Source organism: Engystomops pustulosus, chromosome 4 (genome assembly GCF_040894005.1).
Source record: "Engystomops pustulosus chromosome 4, aEngPut4.maternal, whole genome shotgun sequence".
Classification (NCBI taxonomy): Eukaryota; Metazoa; Chordata; class Amphibia; order Anura; family Leptodactylidae; genus Engystomops; species Engystomops pustulosus.
Genome location: NC_092414.1, coordinates 110,015,373 through 110,032,656, shown reverse-complemented (window position 1 = coordinate 110,032,656; position 17,284 = coordinate 110,015,373). Strand labels below are relative to the sequence as shown.

General features: G+C 39.5%; 1 protein-coding gene across 3 annotated transcripts in view; it reads right to left on the bottom strand.

Moving 5' to 3' along the window:
• TUBGCP6 (tubulin gamma complex component 6) overlaps positions 1–17,284 on the bottom strand; it is a 34,478-nt gene that overhangs the window by 11,774 nt on the left and 5,420 nt on the right. For all 3 annotated transcript variants that reach the window (XM_072147055.1, XM_072147053.1, XM_072147054.1), the window contains exons 3-21: positions 16,192–16,355; positions 15,171–15,381; positions 14,074–14,247; positions 13,247–13,368; positions 12,486–12,561; positions 11,573–11,682; positions 11,190–11,281; positions 10,955–11,094; positions 10,414–10,563; positions 9,008–9,089; positions 8,820–8,908; positions 8,520–8,635; positions 5,302–5,440; positions 5,103–5,207; positions 2,937–4,074; positions 2,084–2,145; positions 1,380–1,554; positions 749–917; positions 132–273 (exon numbers count right to left, since the gene is read on the bottom strand). In XM_072147055.1, coding sequence (XP_072003156.1) covers positions 132–273; positions 749–917; positions 1,380–1,554; positions 2,084–2,145; positions 2,937–4,074; positions 5,103–5,207; positions 5,302–5,440; positions 8,520–8,635; positions 8,820–8,908; positions 9,008–9,089; positions 10,414–10,563; positions 10,955–11,094; positions 11,190–11,281; positions 11,573–11,682; positions 12,486–12,561; positions 13,247–13,368; positions 14,074–14,247; positions 15,171–15,381; positions 16,192–16,355 — 3,456 coding nt within the window. The remainder of the gene's footprint in view (positions 1–131; positions 274–748; positions 918–1,379; positions 1,555–2,083; positions 2,146–2,936; positions 4,075–5,102; positions 5,208–5,301; positions 5,441–8,519; positions 8,636–8,819; positions 8,909–9,007; positions 9,090–10,413; positions 10,564–10,954; positions 11,095–11,189; positions 11,282–11,572; positions 11,683–12,485; positions 12,562–13,246; positions 13,369–14,073; positions 14,248–15,170; positions 15,382–16,191; positions 16,356–17,284) is intronic.

Sequence of the window (17,284 nt, the reverse complement as noted above, 5' to 3'; positions counted from 1 at the left end):
GAGACCAATCAATATATTTTTGCAGAAAACTAGAGCCGAGAGTTGTATACATTCTAGCAAGGAAGACATTGCTAACATTTACACAAACACTTTATATGTGACAGAAAGCTGTAGCGATTCAAATACTTCACCTTTTCAAAGAGTAGATCGCTAAGAGATTGAGCAAATTCTCCATCTTCCATTAGCAAAAAATGTCTTATTGCTTCAAAATGCTTTTCCATATTCAGTTCCACAAAGTAGTAATCCACTACGGCCTTGTTCACAAGAGAAACACTAAAAAGTTAAAGCAGTGAGGTGTCATTTTCTTATAAGGTACAGGACACTCAGGAGCTTCTATGAACAAAGAGAATGGCAGTTCTTGTAAAACAAGGGTAATTCTCCTGACCATGGGTTTCAGAGCCTTACAGATAGTGACAGGAGGGGGCGGCCTCTCTATTACATCCATATGTCTGTCCAATTGGGACATACCCCTCTCTCTATATTACAATGATAATATAGTATGATATAGTGGTTGCCCTCCTACCCATAACTCCCTTTCGAGCCAGTATCTCAGCTACTGCAGGAGAATATTATATATATGACACACACACACACACACACATATTTACATACATACATTTACATAATAGGAATGAATCTAAGCACTCAGCAAGAAAGGCTTTATTACGGAATAAGGTTTTGGGGGATTTGTTTTTTGTAAATAAAAGGAGAAAAAAGGTACCACAAATATACAAGTTGTAGAACTCACCTGGATACAACAGGAGCAGTGACAGAATACTTCATGAGCACGGGGAGAGAGAGAAGCTCAATGAGCTGCACCGCCGTCTCATCAGTAGCTGACTTTATGTCAGGGTCTACAGGAAAGGAGAACTCGCGAGGCATTACACAACCGAGCATACGAAGAACTGGAGGCTTAGCTGCAGACCAGAAACCAAAAGAAAATATAAGTACAATATCAGGATATCAAGCACAGTAAGCTATGAAAAGAGAAGTGTGAGCCAAGAAGAGAGGAGTAAGAAATAACAACAAGTGAAGAGTATGTTGGATAGTTCTTGGTTAAAAAAAAAAAGATAAGGAAAAGGAGCTGTTCTGAGTGTTCAGCCACCTCTAGATGATCTGTGTGTGGGTCCAATGGAATTTTTGTCAGTTTGTCATTGGAAAAAAAACAAAACAAACAAACAAACAAACAAAAACTATAGCATGCAGACAAGAACAACATTCATGTGCATAAGTACTTCATCGTATCCGGGTCAGGGTTTCATACCTCCTCTGATCACATATTGATGACTTATCCTCAGGATAAGTCATCAGTATGAGACCAGAAAAGCCCTCTATGTCTGGTGTATGGCATGGAGGTCTTATATTGTGAAGCCGCTTACACATCATGTCATAGGTGTCCTGATATTTCTCAAGGCAATAGCTGTCTGCAAGTGTCTGTATATACAGCTGCTGCTTCCTCCAGGCATCGTCATTAATTCTGTCCTCTTCTTCCGGGGGGTTATCACAAGGACCCACTTTATTCTCTGTATTCTCATCTGATTCTCCTTGCATGTACTTAAATGGAGGAAAGAAAGGAAATAAATTGCAAATGTTTATTGCAAATTGTGATGAAATGTCATTACTGTTTTTGGAGACCCTCTCAGCATCTCCACTGCCTCCCAACTCTTTCCATCCTATAAAAGATGCTGCTCCACCAAGTCAGGGGCAGCTGGAGTTTTTTTTCTTTTACCTTTACCATTACTGACCAATCAGAGCAGTTAGTCACAGAATCTTATATGCCAATTCAGGTGGGTGGGGTCTCAGACTGCATGCTCCAGCACATAACCTCCCAACTGACTGTAGGAAAGCCAAATAGCTTATTGGGTTACACATCTAAGAGCACCGATGGTGCATATTTGGGGCAGTGCCACAAGCAGGGTTTCCCTACTTATCCACCTTTCACAGTTGTGGTGGCCAATACAGGTGAACACCGAATATGAAACTGGAAGTATCCAGAAGCTGCAGCAAACTTTCTGATAGCACTGGGGGACATGGAAATCAAGCCCATTGAAGAACATTTGGTTCTTAGAATACAGTGTCTCACCTGTGCATCAGTTAATTCTTGTGGAGGTGCCAGCTCGTCGTCTTCTGGCAAGTTGTCATTTCCTAGAAACAAAGCTAAAATCTCACTGAACAGTAAGATTTGACAGCAATATTATACATAAAGATACCCCTGCATTACTATGTGGAAGTCTTATATGTCTAATGCATGGTCTGTAACTAAATATGATGCTCCGTGTAAAGCTTCCACTAGTAAATTATACAAAGATCTCTGCTTATTCAGATTTATAATGTATTAAAGGAAGATTACCGGCAGTTCTGACCATACAAAGATTCAGACAGTGTGAGGCATTTCCCTGGAGAGCTGTGTGAATAAGGGAACGTTAGATTAATGGGCAAAAAGGCCATAAGAGGGGTCAATAGACCTGAGACTTCTGAGACATATTTTGCTGCAAGTGTGCTTGCTTGTGTGTTCCTGAATTTCCTATTTACTTCTCCATATGGGCAACCAACATTCTGCTTACAATAAGGAAAAGGATAAAAACAGTTTAAAGTTTTCTAAAATAATTAAAGGGGTACTTCTGGTTTTAAAAATTCTTAAGAAAAGCAATCAATTTTATATTGCCAGGGGTCCAATATTGGATTCCTGGAGCGGAGTCAGTGCCAACTGTCCAGTGACTTGTATAAATGCAGCTCAGTCTCACTCAAGGGGGCTGTAATACCGAGCACGGCATTTCTCTGAGCACTGCCATCTTTTCTCAGAATTGAGCTGAAACAACCCCTTTAAAACGCATTAAAAAAAAAAAATCATAAAATTTGTTGATAAGCTTTTAACATTTTAGCTAAATCATTTTGGTATATTGGTATACTAAGTTAGGCATGTATGTACTACTTACCGCCTTTAATGCCTTCTTCATTTTCCTTCACACTTGGTGGAGATAATACAGTTACAGTGTCAGAAGGAAGATCATTTGTTTCTGAATTATCAGTAGCAACAGTGGAATCGGGTCGTTCACCATACAATACATTTTGGACTGTAGAGTCAGATGAATGTCCAAGCCCTGGTTTTGGCTGAAGAGACCCAATGGGGTCTACTAACGGAGACCAATCTCCAACTTTAAAACTTGACTGAGAAGCATGGCCAAAGGGACTCCAGCGTAGCTTTGACTGCTCAGTGTCGGAGACAAGCTCTCCTAGCTGTATATGAGACTGTGAAGCATGCCCATGGATATTCCATTTAGGTTGTGGGGGTAAAACATCAGACACATTCTCTCCAATCTTGATACTGGCATCAGATGCATGTCCATGGACACTCCACCGCGGTCTAGAAGGCTTTACATCTGATACATTCTCACCTATTTTGATATTAGCCTGGGATGCATGGCCATGAATGCTTTTCCTTGGTTTTGAAGCTTCTATATCAGAAGCATACTCTCCAATCTTTATATGGCCTTCAGATATATGGCCATGTACATTCCATTGAGGTCGGACAGCCTGCACTTCAGACACATAGTCACCAATTTTTATGTGGGAATCAGTAGCATGGCCGTGATGGCTAGGCTGTGGCTTGGGTACAACAGTATTAGGAACATATTCTCCAACTTTAATGCTGCCATCTGAAGCATGCCCATGTATATTCCAACGTGGCCTTCTAGGTTGTTCACTAGACACATATTCCCCAATCTGCATGTGAGAGACCTGTGTAAAGGCCATTGGCTTTAAAACTGTGTTGAAGTCATACTCGCCAGCAGGAATAACACTCAATGTATTTGAGGAATCTTTGATTTCTGTAGTTTTTAGAAGATCAGAACCAATACCTTGCAAAGCGTCATCAATGTAAGACTGATCTAGAGCTGGCAATGTATCCTGTTTTTCTATGGGATGTACAGGGAGAAAATCTGCAAATTCCAAAGCAGGAGTTTCTATATTTGCGCCATCTTTTGCCTGGTCTGGTGAATTTAAAGGATCGAGTTCTTTCTCTGTTACCAATGTTAAATTGTTCTGTATACCTGAAGAGACATTCTCATCAAGTTTCTAGAAAAAAGAAATAGAGATAATTAAATGGGTTTTCCACTTCTAAATAAAAAGTTAAAGTTACCTCTTTGTAGCGAGCATCTTCTGCCTACAGGGTATCTAGGATGGGACTTTTTTTTGTTTGCACTTGAATTAATCAAATTTTAGGCCAGGGAATGGCCAAGATGTTCCACATCAAGCAGGGTCGGCTCCAGGTTTCATTATAGCCCTTGGCGACACAGCCTCAGTGGGCCCCTTTGCAGTGAACTCACTTGATGGCTTTAAAAATTCAGAAAATGAAAAAGTCTCCTGTTCCCCAAAATATTCCCTTGTTTCTCATCCCAAATATCCGCCCATGGTTATTTTATAAAGCCCCTATGGATTCATTATGTACAGTCATATGTGGGCCCCCAAGCAGCTCTGGGCCCGGGTACTTGCCCAGGTATGCCCAATGCCGGCGCCAACCCTGATGTCAAAAGCAGAAGGTCCATGGGGCAAAAAATCCCCTCTAGTGGGGGGGGGTGTATATTTTTATTCATATTCCCCCCTAGTTGAGGCCCATATTGTGGTTTTCATCAGAAGCATGTAAATCAGTTAAATCATATGTCACAGAAAAAGGCATTAACTTTAAACTTTTTTTATTCCTGATTTTTTTGTTAGACAAACAGTGACAATGTGAATGTCTCAGATAGGATGCCATACTCTCACTCAAATATATATAACCACTGACAAAGCTTGGTTTCAAGCAGCACATGCATCAGGACTACTCTGCATTAATCCTGCTCCAATCTCTAGTTTGTCATCGTGTCACAGGTAAGAATTCATGTGATCCATAGATTTACACCTCACTGACTGTAGCTTCTATTAAAGGAAACTACCACAGTAATAAGTGTTTAGGGCCAGGAGATTAAGTAATCTGAAGCTATTTTTTTACATCCCAAAATTGATACATAAAATCAAAGCTTTTGTCTTTGTTGTTTATGCTATTATAGAGGTAAGTTTATATTTATGTGAGGTTTATGCAGTTTATAATGAATCACAAGACAAACCTTATTTATTTGATCCTCCTCTGGAATATATACTGCAGATGCTGGACTGGTTTCGGTGTATAATTCTTGTTTGGATGAACCCACTGGATTTTCTTCAAGTAATTTCTAAATGAAAGGGTACATATCACTCTCAGGACACTATGAAGTCAGATAAGTCTACATCCCACTGATATTCAATGCCAACAGGTATTAGAAATACCTGCAAGTGATTTTCATCATCCAGAAAAAATCTCAAGCGGGCAGTCTCCAATTTATGTCGCTGAAGCTTCCAGAGAGCCTTCTGTTCTTTACGAGTGGCCTCCTCAGATAATCGACTGTAATGTTCAATGAGTTCTTGTCTATTACAATAAAAAAAAATAAAAATAAAAAGGTTTATTTACCACACATATAAGCCATACAAATTGTGAAATGTTACTGCCAGTGACTAAGAAAGGTCAAGTTTCCATTCAAGGTATCCTTGATGCAACTGTCAGGCGGCGCAGCCACCAAGCAAAGCTATGCCAGGCCTGATCTAGCGTAGTTTTGTGTAAAAACTTGCAAACAAAAGTTAGCTGGTTTCTAAAAAGTACACAGTCACAGGGCAGAAACTGGAGGACATGCACCTGTACACCCACATAGTGAGTAAGTAGTCACATAATAATTGCAAATTCTTGCATTGAACAAGAATGTGCTATTATTTCACTGCTTCTATGCCAAAAAACTGGTGTAGAAGCAGCAATTAATTTCCCCCATAATCTCTGTCAGGTAAGAGCAAATCACTCTATTTAACTCACAGAGCATTGTCTAGACTGGGTACAATGGTTTTCACCTTTCAGCTGAGAGAAAGTTAAAGACATGCTGATTTTATGTTGACTGATTGTTAGCAAGAATCTTCTGTTTTGTAATGTGTGTGTGGGGGGGGGGGGGAGGGGGGCGAGGGGGGGGGCAGAATGTTGGGTATTTTACCTATATACATCTATTAATAGTTCTTCTCCACTCCCCTGACAGACAAGACTTCTGTATTTTTCCTCATCAGCCAGATATTCCTGTCTATAAAATAGCTGCAGATGGAGAGTCATGTGATCTCTATCTGACCATGAACATTGGCCCTGCCAGGACCTTAATTTTATATTCATGAATACTATGATAAGGTTTTGTCAGGGCGATTGTTCAAGGAGGGTTAGAGATCACAGGACCCTCCATCTGCAGCCATTATATGGACAGGAATGTCTGGCTGATGAGGTAAAAGACAGAAGGCTTCACTTTATATATCAAGAAAGCAGCGCAGAACTATTATACAGTATATGTTTTTGTAAATGACTCAATATTCTGCCCCACACATGCATTACAAAAACATGAGGTAAAGTGGCCAACCACTTTAAATGCTTTGAAAATGGGGAAATATTGAACCAAATTTTGTTAAATGCTAAAAGATATGTTAATTTTGATGTACCAGAATGAGATGGTAAATGTTCCTGACATACTTGAGTAGGTTCATACAGACAAAACCGATTTTAAAGGACATCTACCACTAGGATCAAAGATTGTAAACCTAGTCCACCCACATACTGGTGTGTACCTCCTCTGGCAGGATCTGCTCTTCTTTAAGCTTTCTCTACCTTTTTTAAGAAAAAAAACAGGCAAAAAATTATGCAAATTGTCCATAATTTTTGAAAGCCTTTTTAGTCTTTAGTCAGCCCACACTTCACTTGTCAGTTACAATGGTCAGAGGTAGACATCTGATACTTGTTGTATAATCCACGTATTATTTCTAAAGATAAGGGTGTCTACCTGTGGCCAATGACCCCACACTGTTCCCTATTGTGTAGCAATTTGGGCTTGTGGGTGGGTAGAGCTATGCATCAGGGGTTGATTAGAACAAAGGAAAAGAATAACAAATGATCTATCACTAATGTGCACCAGCATATAATGTAACAAAAAGGGGAAGGAAAAAAATAAATAAAGGGGGAACGTTGGGAATATATTACCTTTTATATCTAAGTATATATTAAAAGGAATGTACTGATTCAAATATGTTACATTGTAGTGTTTTTTGCCACTTAAAATTTATTATAGTGACCACTGTAGGTTGCGGTTATATTCCACCTGGTGACTGGTAAAAACACAAGGGAGGTCCCCTATTTTCAGTGCAATATCTGCCCCTCTCCTTTTTATTCCTGTTATTTACATCGTCAGGGCGAATAACTTTGTAAAATAGTATGATGGTCCTGGTATATACTGTATGGTAATACTGCGAGTATTGTACACCTCTATATCATATATACCTTTCAGTGCAGGAGTTTTTCACTGAATTCCCATTTCCATGCAAAGCCGACTGTATGGTGGTACTGTGGTTATTATCCAACTCCAGACAGAATTCATCATATAGACTTTTCATGTAAACTATTCAGTACAGCTACCACTGGTTAGACCATGACTGGTCTCATGCACACGACTGTATGCCCTTTTCTTCTGTTCTGTATACACGGCTGTATTCTGGCCATAATATGGGAAGTACTGCAACAGTATGGCACCGTATTGCACCTTATCTGTGCCGTATCAGTATTATATACAGTGGCCTGGCAAATGATGGATGGCTGACAGAAGGCACCTCCCACTGGTTCAGGATACTGTACTTTTACACGGCAGCATATGGTGAACAACCATATGAAGTACGCATTTAGCACGTATTTTATATGTTCCCATTGACTTCTAGGGGCCAAACGGAACGGACTTACGATGGAAAATAGGACATGCTCTATATTTTTTTATACGTCTTGCTTACGGTACGGTGCACAATACGGCCATGTACATGGATGGCGGTATTGCCCATTGGAATGGATGCGGTCGTAGTCCAGCTGTATATACGGCCATTTTTATACGGTCATGTGTATGGGGCCTTAGGCTACATGAACATGTGATTTGTCCAGTCATTTATTTCCGTTCTGTATGAATCCGTATATGCGTGTCGAATTTCATCTGTATGTGCACGTATGTCACCGTATCCGTATAAAATACGATGGGCTGGCAGATGATGGATGGCTGACAGAATGCACCTCCCACTGGTTCTGGATACTGTACTTCTATACGGCAGCATGTGGTGAAAAACTACATGCAGCACGTATTTAATACGTTCCCATTGACTTCTACGGGCCGTATGGATGGGAAATAAAGTGTAAAATAGCTCTATTTTTTTTTTTTTATACAGCTCACTTACCGTACCAACATTGGGCAATGCGGTCATGTAAATGGATGGCCGTATTGTCCATTAAAATGAATGGGGCAGTATCGTATCTGTATATACGGCTGTTTTCTTACGTTCGGGCAGATTCACACTGGCGGTTTTCCACATGAGTGATAGTTCACTAAAGCCTTTTCGACTTATGGACTCATACAGATTGCTTTTATTAGACACAATAGTTCATTGAACTGGTTTACCTCGCTTTCAATTCCAGTTCCTGCTCCAATGCCTTCAACCTTTTTTCTCGGTCACGTAGCTCCCGAGCATAGCTGAAGTCATCATCAGCCTCCTCCTGTTTGGCTGCAACTCGTCTCTATGTTATATTATATATTAAAAAAAAAGTGATATTAAATCTTAGAAATAATGTTAATCCCAATACCCTAGCAGCATTCCCTAGAAAAGTTGTCTGAAAGACTGCCTGCCAACAAGTAATTAACTAGTGGGCAGAATATTATATAAACTATTCTTCTACAAACACTCCCATATCATTATCCTACCTCTTGGTCTCTCTCATATTGTTCTTTCAGCTTTAGAAACAGTTCTCTCTTTCTTGCATCAGAAGACATTCTGTCTGACAGCTGCTGATCTGAAGAAAGGCAAAAGAAAAAGAAGAAAGAAATGAGGAAAAAAAAAGAAAATGTAAAAAAAGACAATCTTTGATGGTCAAAGAAAAAAAAAATCAAACCTTTAAATCTCTCTAGAAGTTTTTCTGATGTTTCACGAGCCTGAATAATTAAGTCCTGCTTTGCAATTTCTGCTTGTAACTCCTAAAATACAACATAATCCATTAGCAGGAAATGCTGTTCATCTAAACATCAAATCCATCAGAAAACAAAACGTATACAGACAGGCATCTATAATCTTGTTGTCAAGTGGAAACTAAGGTACCAATAAGTTTTTGGTCAAGGGAATACTCCTTTTGCAAAGACCTAGAACTTAGACCTGGTTAAGCTAGGAAGGGTTAAATCCCACAGGGAAATCAGTCACCAAATCACTGGGAAATAAAGCATGCCGCAGACATGAAAAGTAAGACACACAATCCAGCTCAATTTAACCAAGGCGTAGTGAGAATGTTGGTAAAGGTATGAATATGCGAGTGCCTGCTAGTCTTGTGTCACTGAGTTTTGTGCCTGCTCTGTGTGGGCTGACTACAGTACCTCTGGATTTTGGTCTATACACACTTGTATCCACTATTATCACATTGCTGAACATAACAGTGCACATTTACTAAGGGCCGTGCGCCAGTTTTGTAGTGGGCTTTCCATGTTCTTTTAGGTGCAGACTGCTTGTGCAGGTATTTAAGAAGTGCCTGCGCCACAAATGTGTCGCACGTGACCTTTTGTGGCGCAGCTGCACTAGGCAATCATGCAACACAAATTAGGGGGCATTCTCGTGCTCAGTCGGACCATGTGCCAGATTTATCATGTAAAGTTCGGCAGAAATGTATAGCATGCCCTATGTTAAAGGTGCACCAGAAAAAAAGTTGATGCAGTCTGTTGGAACTGTGCAGGGAGCGTCAGATTCATGAAGAACACGCACCAGAATTCCTGAATCTGGCACACCCTGCACACTACACAAGCAAACTGCAGTTCGACCTGTTATTAGGAAATGTGCCCTAATACGCTGTAGCCTGGTTCATTTCTGGTTTTACTGTATTGCTATAAAAATTGAAAAATGCATAAATAAAAACTTAAAAAAAAGAAGAAAAAAGAGAAAAGGTTTAGTAGATGCTTGCGGTCCTTCTATAGAAGAAGTCTATGTCCACAGTTACATAGCTGCACGGCTCCTTACAATACACCGCTCACAGTGTGACATCACGTGACCAGGGACAGATTTATGTCTGCTGGAAGTAAACAGAGACTTCCTATAGCAGGACTGCAAGCAAACATCTAGAAAACAGTGAGGAATCGATGCAGAAAATATATTGGAAAATTGTACAACTTTTCCTTACACAAACCATCAATTATAGAAGGTTTATTTTTTCACATTGTGCTATTGTCAGTTCTAAGCACGTTATTTATTGTTGCTTTACTGAGTTTCACTTACAATCCCAAAGTTAATAGCCAGAAAAGTACACACACTGTTACTTACCTTCTCCTCTTTGCTGATGCTGCTCTGCCGGGCAATTCGATCTATTCTGGCTACATAGACAGCACAATCTTTTCGAATCTCCTTTAACTCTTCCAAGGAAAATGTAACAGATATTCGTGGCACTGGGACATCAGACCAGCAAATGTAATGCTTGAAAAAAAAAGATGAATAGGCATGTAAGATGCTTCACAATCTATTTACCATTTCTATTTCTGACAGGTTATTATTAATTATATAATGTCATTAATTCCATGGTGCTGTAGATCAAAGAAGGAGTTCACATACTTTTGTATAAGATGAGAAAAAATGGACACAAAACTACATTGAACTGATACAAGTTAAAGGAAAACCCTGCCATGAGGGCTCACAATCTATATGGGTGGGTAGAAGGAGACCCCAGGTGATGAAGCATAGCGTGTTGTTAAATGATCAGTGATAAAAAGATGGGTTTCCAGGTTACGTGTAAATGTTTGGAGGGTGGGGCAGTGTCTGACACATTTTGGTAGAGAGTAATGTAGGTAATTTGAACATTTGTACCAACCTTTGGGCAGCAGAGTTTCAATAAATTAATAGTTTTCCCACACATGTATATTTCATTTGCTAGATGCTTTAAAAAGACTGGCACACAATCCTCTACATCTTTTGAGATCAAAACATATCCATGAGTCCAGAAGCGTTTATCTAAAAGAAACAAGGAAAGGTAATAAAACAGTTAAAAGCTGAACGCAAAATCGGAATGAAAAACAAATTCTTAAGGATATAATAATATACTGTACCTCTAAACCCAAGAAAGTCTTCATTCACCTGGATCATAAATTCTTTACAAGGATCTTGTAAGACCCCAGTGTAGACCCAGTCATAGATAAATCTGAAAGTATCCAGAAATTTGTATATTATACCAAGTAACAAAGACTGCATATAGATTTTTAATTCTTACTTCTAGTGTATAAATAAATAAAAAGTAAAATATCAAGTCCAGATTCCAAGACCATTAGTATATTTCTGTTCAGACAAAAGAACTATTTACACTGGACAACCCGTCTAACTGGTACTATACAGGCGAGTGATTCATGCAACATCTTTTTATACAGTGTATATAGAAAACACATCAACAGGAATGCTGGGTTGCAAACAATCAGTAAATTTGAGGTGTTCTCACCTTGTGTATGGTTCACAGCTGGATTTTAGAAGGGATAACAAGACAGGGTAGTTTTCATTGCTGCTGTTTTCAAGAGCCTCTTTGTAAAGGTAAGATAACAATTTAACACCCTGAAGAAAAAAAGAAGAGAGAAATGTACATAAAACATGTACAATAAACTAAAAAGGAAAGAACCTACAAATATGGAAAATCAAAGTACAAGTAAATCATCGACTGACACATGATGTTCTTAGTATCTTCATGAAATCTGCACCACAAAAACATTACGATCATCCCCTTATTCTTCATGTAATTATCGAAATGCATTTCTAATTCAGTGAATAAGAAGTGTTCAATAGCACACGTTAACAATTAAGAGAGGTTAAAGGGAACCTGTCATCAGAAATTGACCTAATTAACCATTAACAGTATGTTGTCAAGCAGATAAGTGCCTTCCAGATCATGTTTCTTTCATGGCTCAGTGTGATGGCAGTATCCAGAAAATCAACTTGGAAGTGAGATGTAAATAAGTTGTATACAGTAATGGAGCTGGAGAGCTCAGCATTGAAGTCAAGCTCTCCTCACCTCAAAATGAAGGAGATCTGGTTAGTAATGTGCCTGGATGCAGGACCATCAATTACAGAAAAGAGGGCATTCTGACGTGCGCAAAGCTTGACTTCAGGGTTAAACTCTCCACCTCCTTGACAACCAAATTACACGTCACTTCAAAGTTGATTTTCTGTAAGATGCCACAGTGCTGGGCCATAAAATAGACATGATCTAGCATCTTGTTGACATATTGGTAGTGGTTTATTTGGTCAATTTGTGCTGACAGGTCCAGAACCATATACCTTACTTTTTAAATGCAAGTAAGTAAGCATTGTCAGCATAAACATTATTACCAAGATCCTACTGCTTAGCTTGGGTAACTCACTGTAGGAAAGGAATAGTTGTTCCCCCTATTGGATCCAGGGACCACTGCCCCTATGCAGCATAGTTCTGCCAAATACCTGTGAAAATATAAATGATGCTTAACCAGCTGGACAGAACAGTGAGATAACATAAGAAAAGTGCAAATAAAATGTTGAGGAAGGATTTGGATACCCTATAAGTGCAGCTCCAGACTACAATCCAGATTTTTGGGATAGCCCTCCGTGGGTATGTGTCAGGCAAGTAAACAACAATATCTATACAAAACCTGGAGGGCTACTGCAGAGCATATATTTCCACATGGTTTTAATGGAATGATTACATTTACTTCTACAAAAATAAGAGTGAGGCCACATGCACATGAATGTTACATATTACAGGCCGCAAACAATGGACTTGTGGGTCATATGTATCTGAAGTCTGTTCACACACCAATGATGGGAGAAAAAGAAAAAAGATCAGTGGGTCATATATAGGATGGTAGAAACCACAGCCTTCTTTGTGTGGCCATAGAAATACATGGAAATGTGGCAAGCTTCTTAATAATGACCAGCGCGTGTCCCCAAACTATGTCCATGTGTATAAGGCCTTAGCTTTATTCATATGGCTTGCATGAGATGTCCAAAAGAAGCTCAGACTTGAGCGATAAGACAACTATTCTCTATTCTGTTCAACTCTGCAAGTGATAACAATTCATAAGCAATAAATGTCTAACCATGTTCAAAACAATGTCTGCAATCTTCCATTAAACACATTAATAATCACCTTAATTGTCGTCCTAGTTTTCTGAAAAGGAAGCTGATGGTAAGAAGTGACAGTGTACTCGGAGTCGATAAAACACAGGCACGGTAATACTGCAGGTATTTTCTAAGGCCACTTTTAAACGCCTGAAAATAGAAATTTAGATATTATTTAATTCACCTAGCCTCCGTGGGTATGAAATGTCCTTTCTAAATTCCCCCTTATGTGAAATCTCACAAGTTTACCTATAAAAAATCTCCCCCAAAGTCAGGCAAATATGACTCTTGTCATCCCATTTTCACATGACGAGTCACTTTTAGTGGTTGTGGGGTTAGTGGTCACAATAAATCTAAGGATCTCATCTTTCAGATCCCACCAGGCTTATGGTACTGTGGGCTGAAAAATTGGACATACAGGCAGTTATAAAGTAGGCAGGAAATGGACCTTTACCTGCAGCATACATTTCCAACTACAGTATATACTCGAGGTTCCTAACTTTGCCACAAAAAACTGGGAAAATCTATTGATTCAAGTATAAGCCTATGGTGGGAAATGCATTGGTCACAGCCTCCACACAGTATATAGCCAGCCCATGCCCTTAGGTATATAGCCAGCCAGCCCATAATCCCCAGTATATAGTCAACTTTAGATAAGAGTCATATCTGCCTGACTTTAGGGGGAATTTTTTTTTATATGTAAATGAAACAGGGAATTCTAGAAAGGACATTTCATACCCTACCTAAAGGTGCTTAAGGTTTAGTGGGGTAAAACCTGGTGGCAGGTTCTCTTTAAGACATAATTAATACATACATAGGCTGGGGGAAGAAATACTTAGTGACTGTATTTATTACCTGAAATACAAGGCCTTTATTTTGTGATGAGTCAAGACTAGTCTGCAGAGAGAAATTGCTCAGCCTGGTGTAGTATGAGCCATAGTCTCCCACTTGTGCCAATAGGTTGCCTATGTTTTCAGGAGATGTTCCAGAGATATAGACACCCTGCTTAACCACGAAGGTCTGACTTGACTGCCAATAAAATAACAAATTGATGGTAAAAGCTCAGACATCACAAGTCAAAAAGGGAAATGCAACAATGTTGGGAAGGTTTTGACTGTACTTAATATCTTGCAGTTCACACACACTATTTTCTTTTCAAGGCAAACATATAACAATCCTTTGTATAAGAATAGAGCTTTGAAGGGCCTAAAATGCACCCCGCCACATTGCTCCCCATCCCTGCAGACAGTCACATGAAGACAGTCTTTATGGAAACAATGTAGAGCTCAGCTATAGTCTTAATGTAACTCAGAAGTAATTCAGAGTTCTACAAACAGCAAAGATTATTGTTCTATTGCTTTTCTCGAAAAGAAATCACAACTGTTGATAGTCAAATCCAAAGACTTTAGAGATAGATGTGATACCGGAAACATGCAGTTACGTGGACATCCAATAAATACTGTCATGGTAAAACCCTTTTTGGGATTAAAATAGTACAAAATTGAACATAAAGGCAGACCAACATGGTCTGGATTGTTATGCGTAAAATCTTTGCGCAATCTGCACAAAATATGTGCTTATTCTGCATAAGGATACCTATATAGTGGTTTTTATAAGACTTTTCAAAGTGCAGGTTTTTGTCTTTTTTTTTTTAACCTGTGATCTAGCATCATTTCCAGAATAAATCTGCATCAATATAAAGTTGCCGGATTCTATTTAGGCAAAATCGCATTTACTGGAATGTTACTGTATCACAGTGTGAAATTTCTCTAAGAAAATCCACAATTAATTTGCACTGTACAACTGGCCTCAAAGCTCTGTTTATATGCAAAGCATTGAGCTTGAAAAGAAAGGACATGGAAAACTAAACTCCTTAAAACATATTGCAGCAAATCTGCCACATGTAGAAATGGCTTTATGGTTGAAAATAGTTCACAGAAAACGTGACTTACCTGGTTGAAGGAGAATGTAGTAGATACAACTCCAATGAGAACATTGAGAACGTCTTTCACCAGCTCTGATTCCTTAAGCATCACATGTGCTGGGGACTGCATTATTGTATTACTGAGCATTTGTAGATTTCCTTCATAGATTTTATACATCTTATCGAAAGCCTCCCGGCCTGCCTCAGTGAAGTAGGGGTCTTCTCTTTTACCTGGGGGACTGCAGCCAAGGAGTGAGTGCATCAGTCCACTGTAATAGTGCACGCATCTCAATACATTTCATTACACAGTAAGTGAACACATGGTTTTTTGGGGCCAATTTTTCTACTCCAGAAATTTCTCAACAACCTACAACTGAAAGCAAGTGAAGTAAGCAGCTCCTAGTGCTACAACAGATGTATCAGTGTTACACTGCTAGTGTTATCAGAACCCTCCAATAAAGCTAGCAGAAACTGACGCCCTGTACAACGGAAATGCCGGACCACACTGTAAGCGGTCGGGGGAATTCATGAGGGGGCGGGACGAGGAGCTTTATGCGGTAGTCACATCCTGCCTATAAAATAGGAGGGGCGGTCTGGGGGTGAAGCAGCGCCTCGGACTGCTCTCTCATGAATACACCCGACCGGTTATAGTCGTGCGTTTCTATAATACAGCGCGGCAGTATCTGCACGCTTTATAGGAGGCTTCCAATAACTTTACCAGTGTAACACTGCTACAACTCTGTTGTAGCACTAAGACCTGCTTACTTTGGTAAGCAGCTCTTAGTGCCTTTTTATGGGTGACAGGTCCTTTTTAAGCAGAAAAAAAACCAGGGAGGCACAAGTCATCCTATTGCCAGAGCATACAATGCAACTTCCCTGTAAAAACAATATTCATTGTGATTGGCGACGTTTAAATAAAAATAATGTTATTGCTTTCATTAAGTTAATCAATAATAAAAAAAAGCTAGGTAGGTTACCAATTTTACAACAGACCCATGCAGCGCGTGCTATAAATGACACTAATTCCAATGTGTGTACGTATAACTTACAATCCTATTCTTTCCCAACAGCGACGTTTACTCGGACCATATGAAAGGATGGCCTCCCACAGATCAATATCAGGTGTGGCACTTGGTTCTGACTGAGAATCTGGAGTCATATTTGATGCAGACTGGAACCCTTCATCTTCAGACTGATCAATACTCTGTGGGACCTAAAGGCAAGAGAATTGTGACACCTCAAGAATGGTGTAAACAAGGAAAAAAATTGTCCAATTGGGACACACGAACGCCGGTCACTAAAATATCACCTTTATTTTTTTACTCTTAAAAGATGGTTAATTATTCATCCAATAATGTTTTTTTAAATAACAGACAGTGAATGACTGTTTTTTATGTCTAGGGTAGTAGGGGATACCGAGATTTTGTCAATTACAGTCTTATTTGTCAATACTAATGTTGTGTCCTTCGTCATTTTTTAGTTGACCTAAGCAACAGCATATAAGGGGGTATTGTGAGAACTACCTCACGCCCCCCTACGTCTGGGGGACTCCTTCAGATAGGTAGCATGGGACAATCTCTGCACTAAATAAAATTAGCTGTCTTACTGTATTCTCCACACACTTGTCAACACTACCGCCGCTGATCTAAAAACTAACAAAGTAGCCCCCCCCCCCCCGACACGTTTCGCCACATGTCGTGGCGTCCTCAGGGGAATCGGGGCTAGTAATGCTCAACCTGAGGAATGGCATACTCCATATTATTCTTTTGCTTCAGTCATACGCACAACTTGTAAAAATATACACTCAAGACATACAATAAAAACACCACCACATAAAAAGCATATCAATCTCAAGATGATATTCAATAATGTTAAACAGCCAGCAAGTTCCTTGTTATAAAGTGAACGGGATAAAAGACCTACGATATCACTCAGTGCAAATTTTCTTATTTTTTTTTTTTATACATGGCCTCCTTCATTCTAAAAATATGCTAATGAGCCAGAAGGGCTCTATAGGGCCAGGGTCCATCAGTGCTGTAGCTTGACAGGCTGTTACACTATTTCCTCCCCCATCCTCCAACCGTAAGCAGGGGGAGGGTGAAACGTAAACTGTAAAACTACAGAATGGAGGGCTTCTGGTGA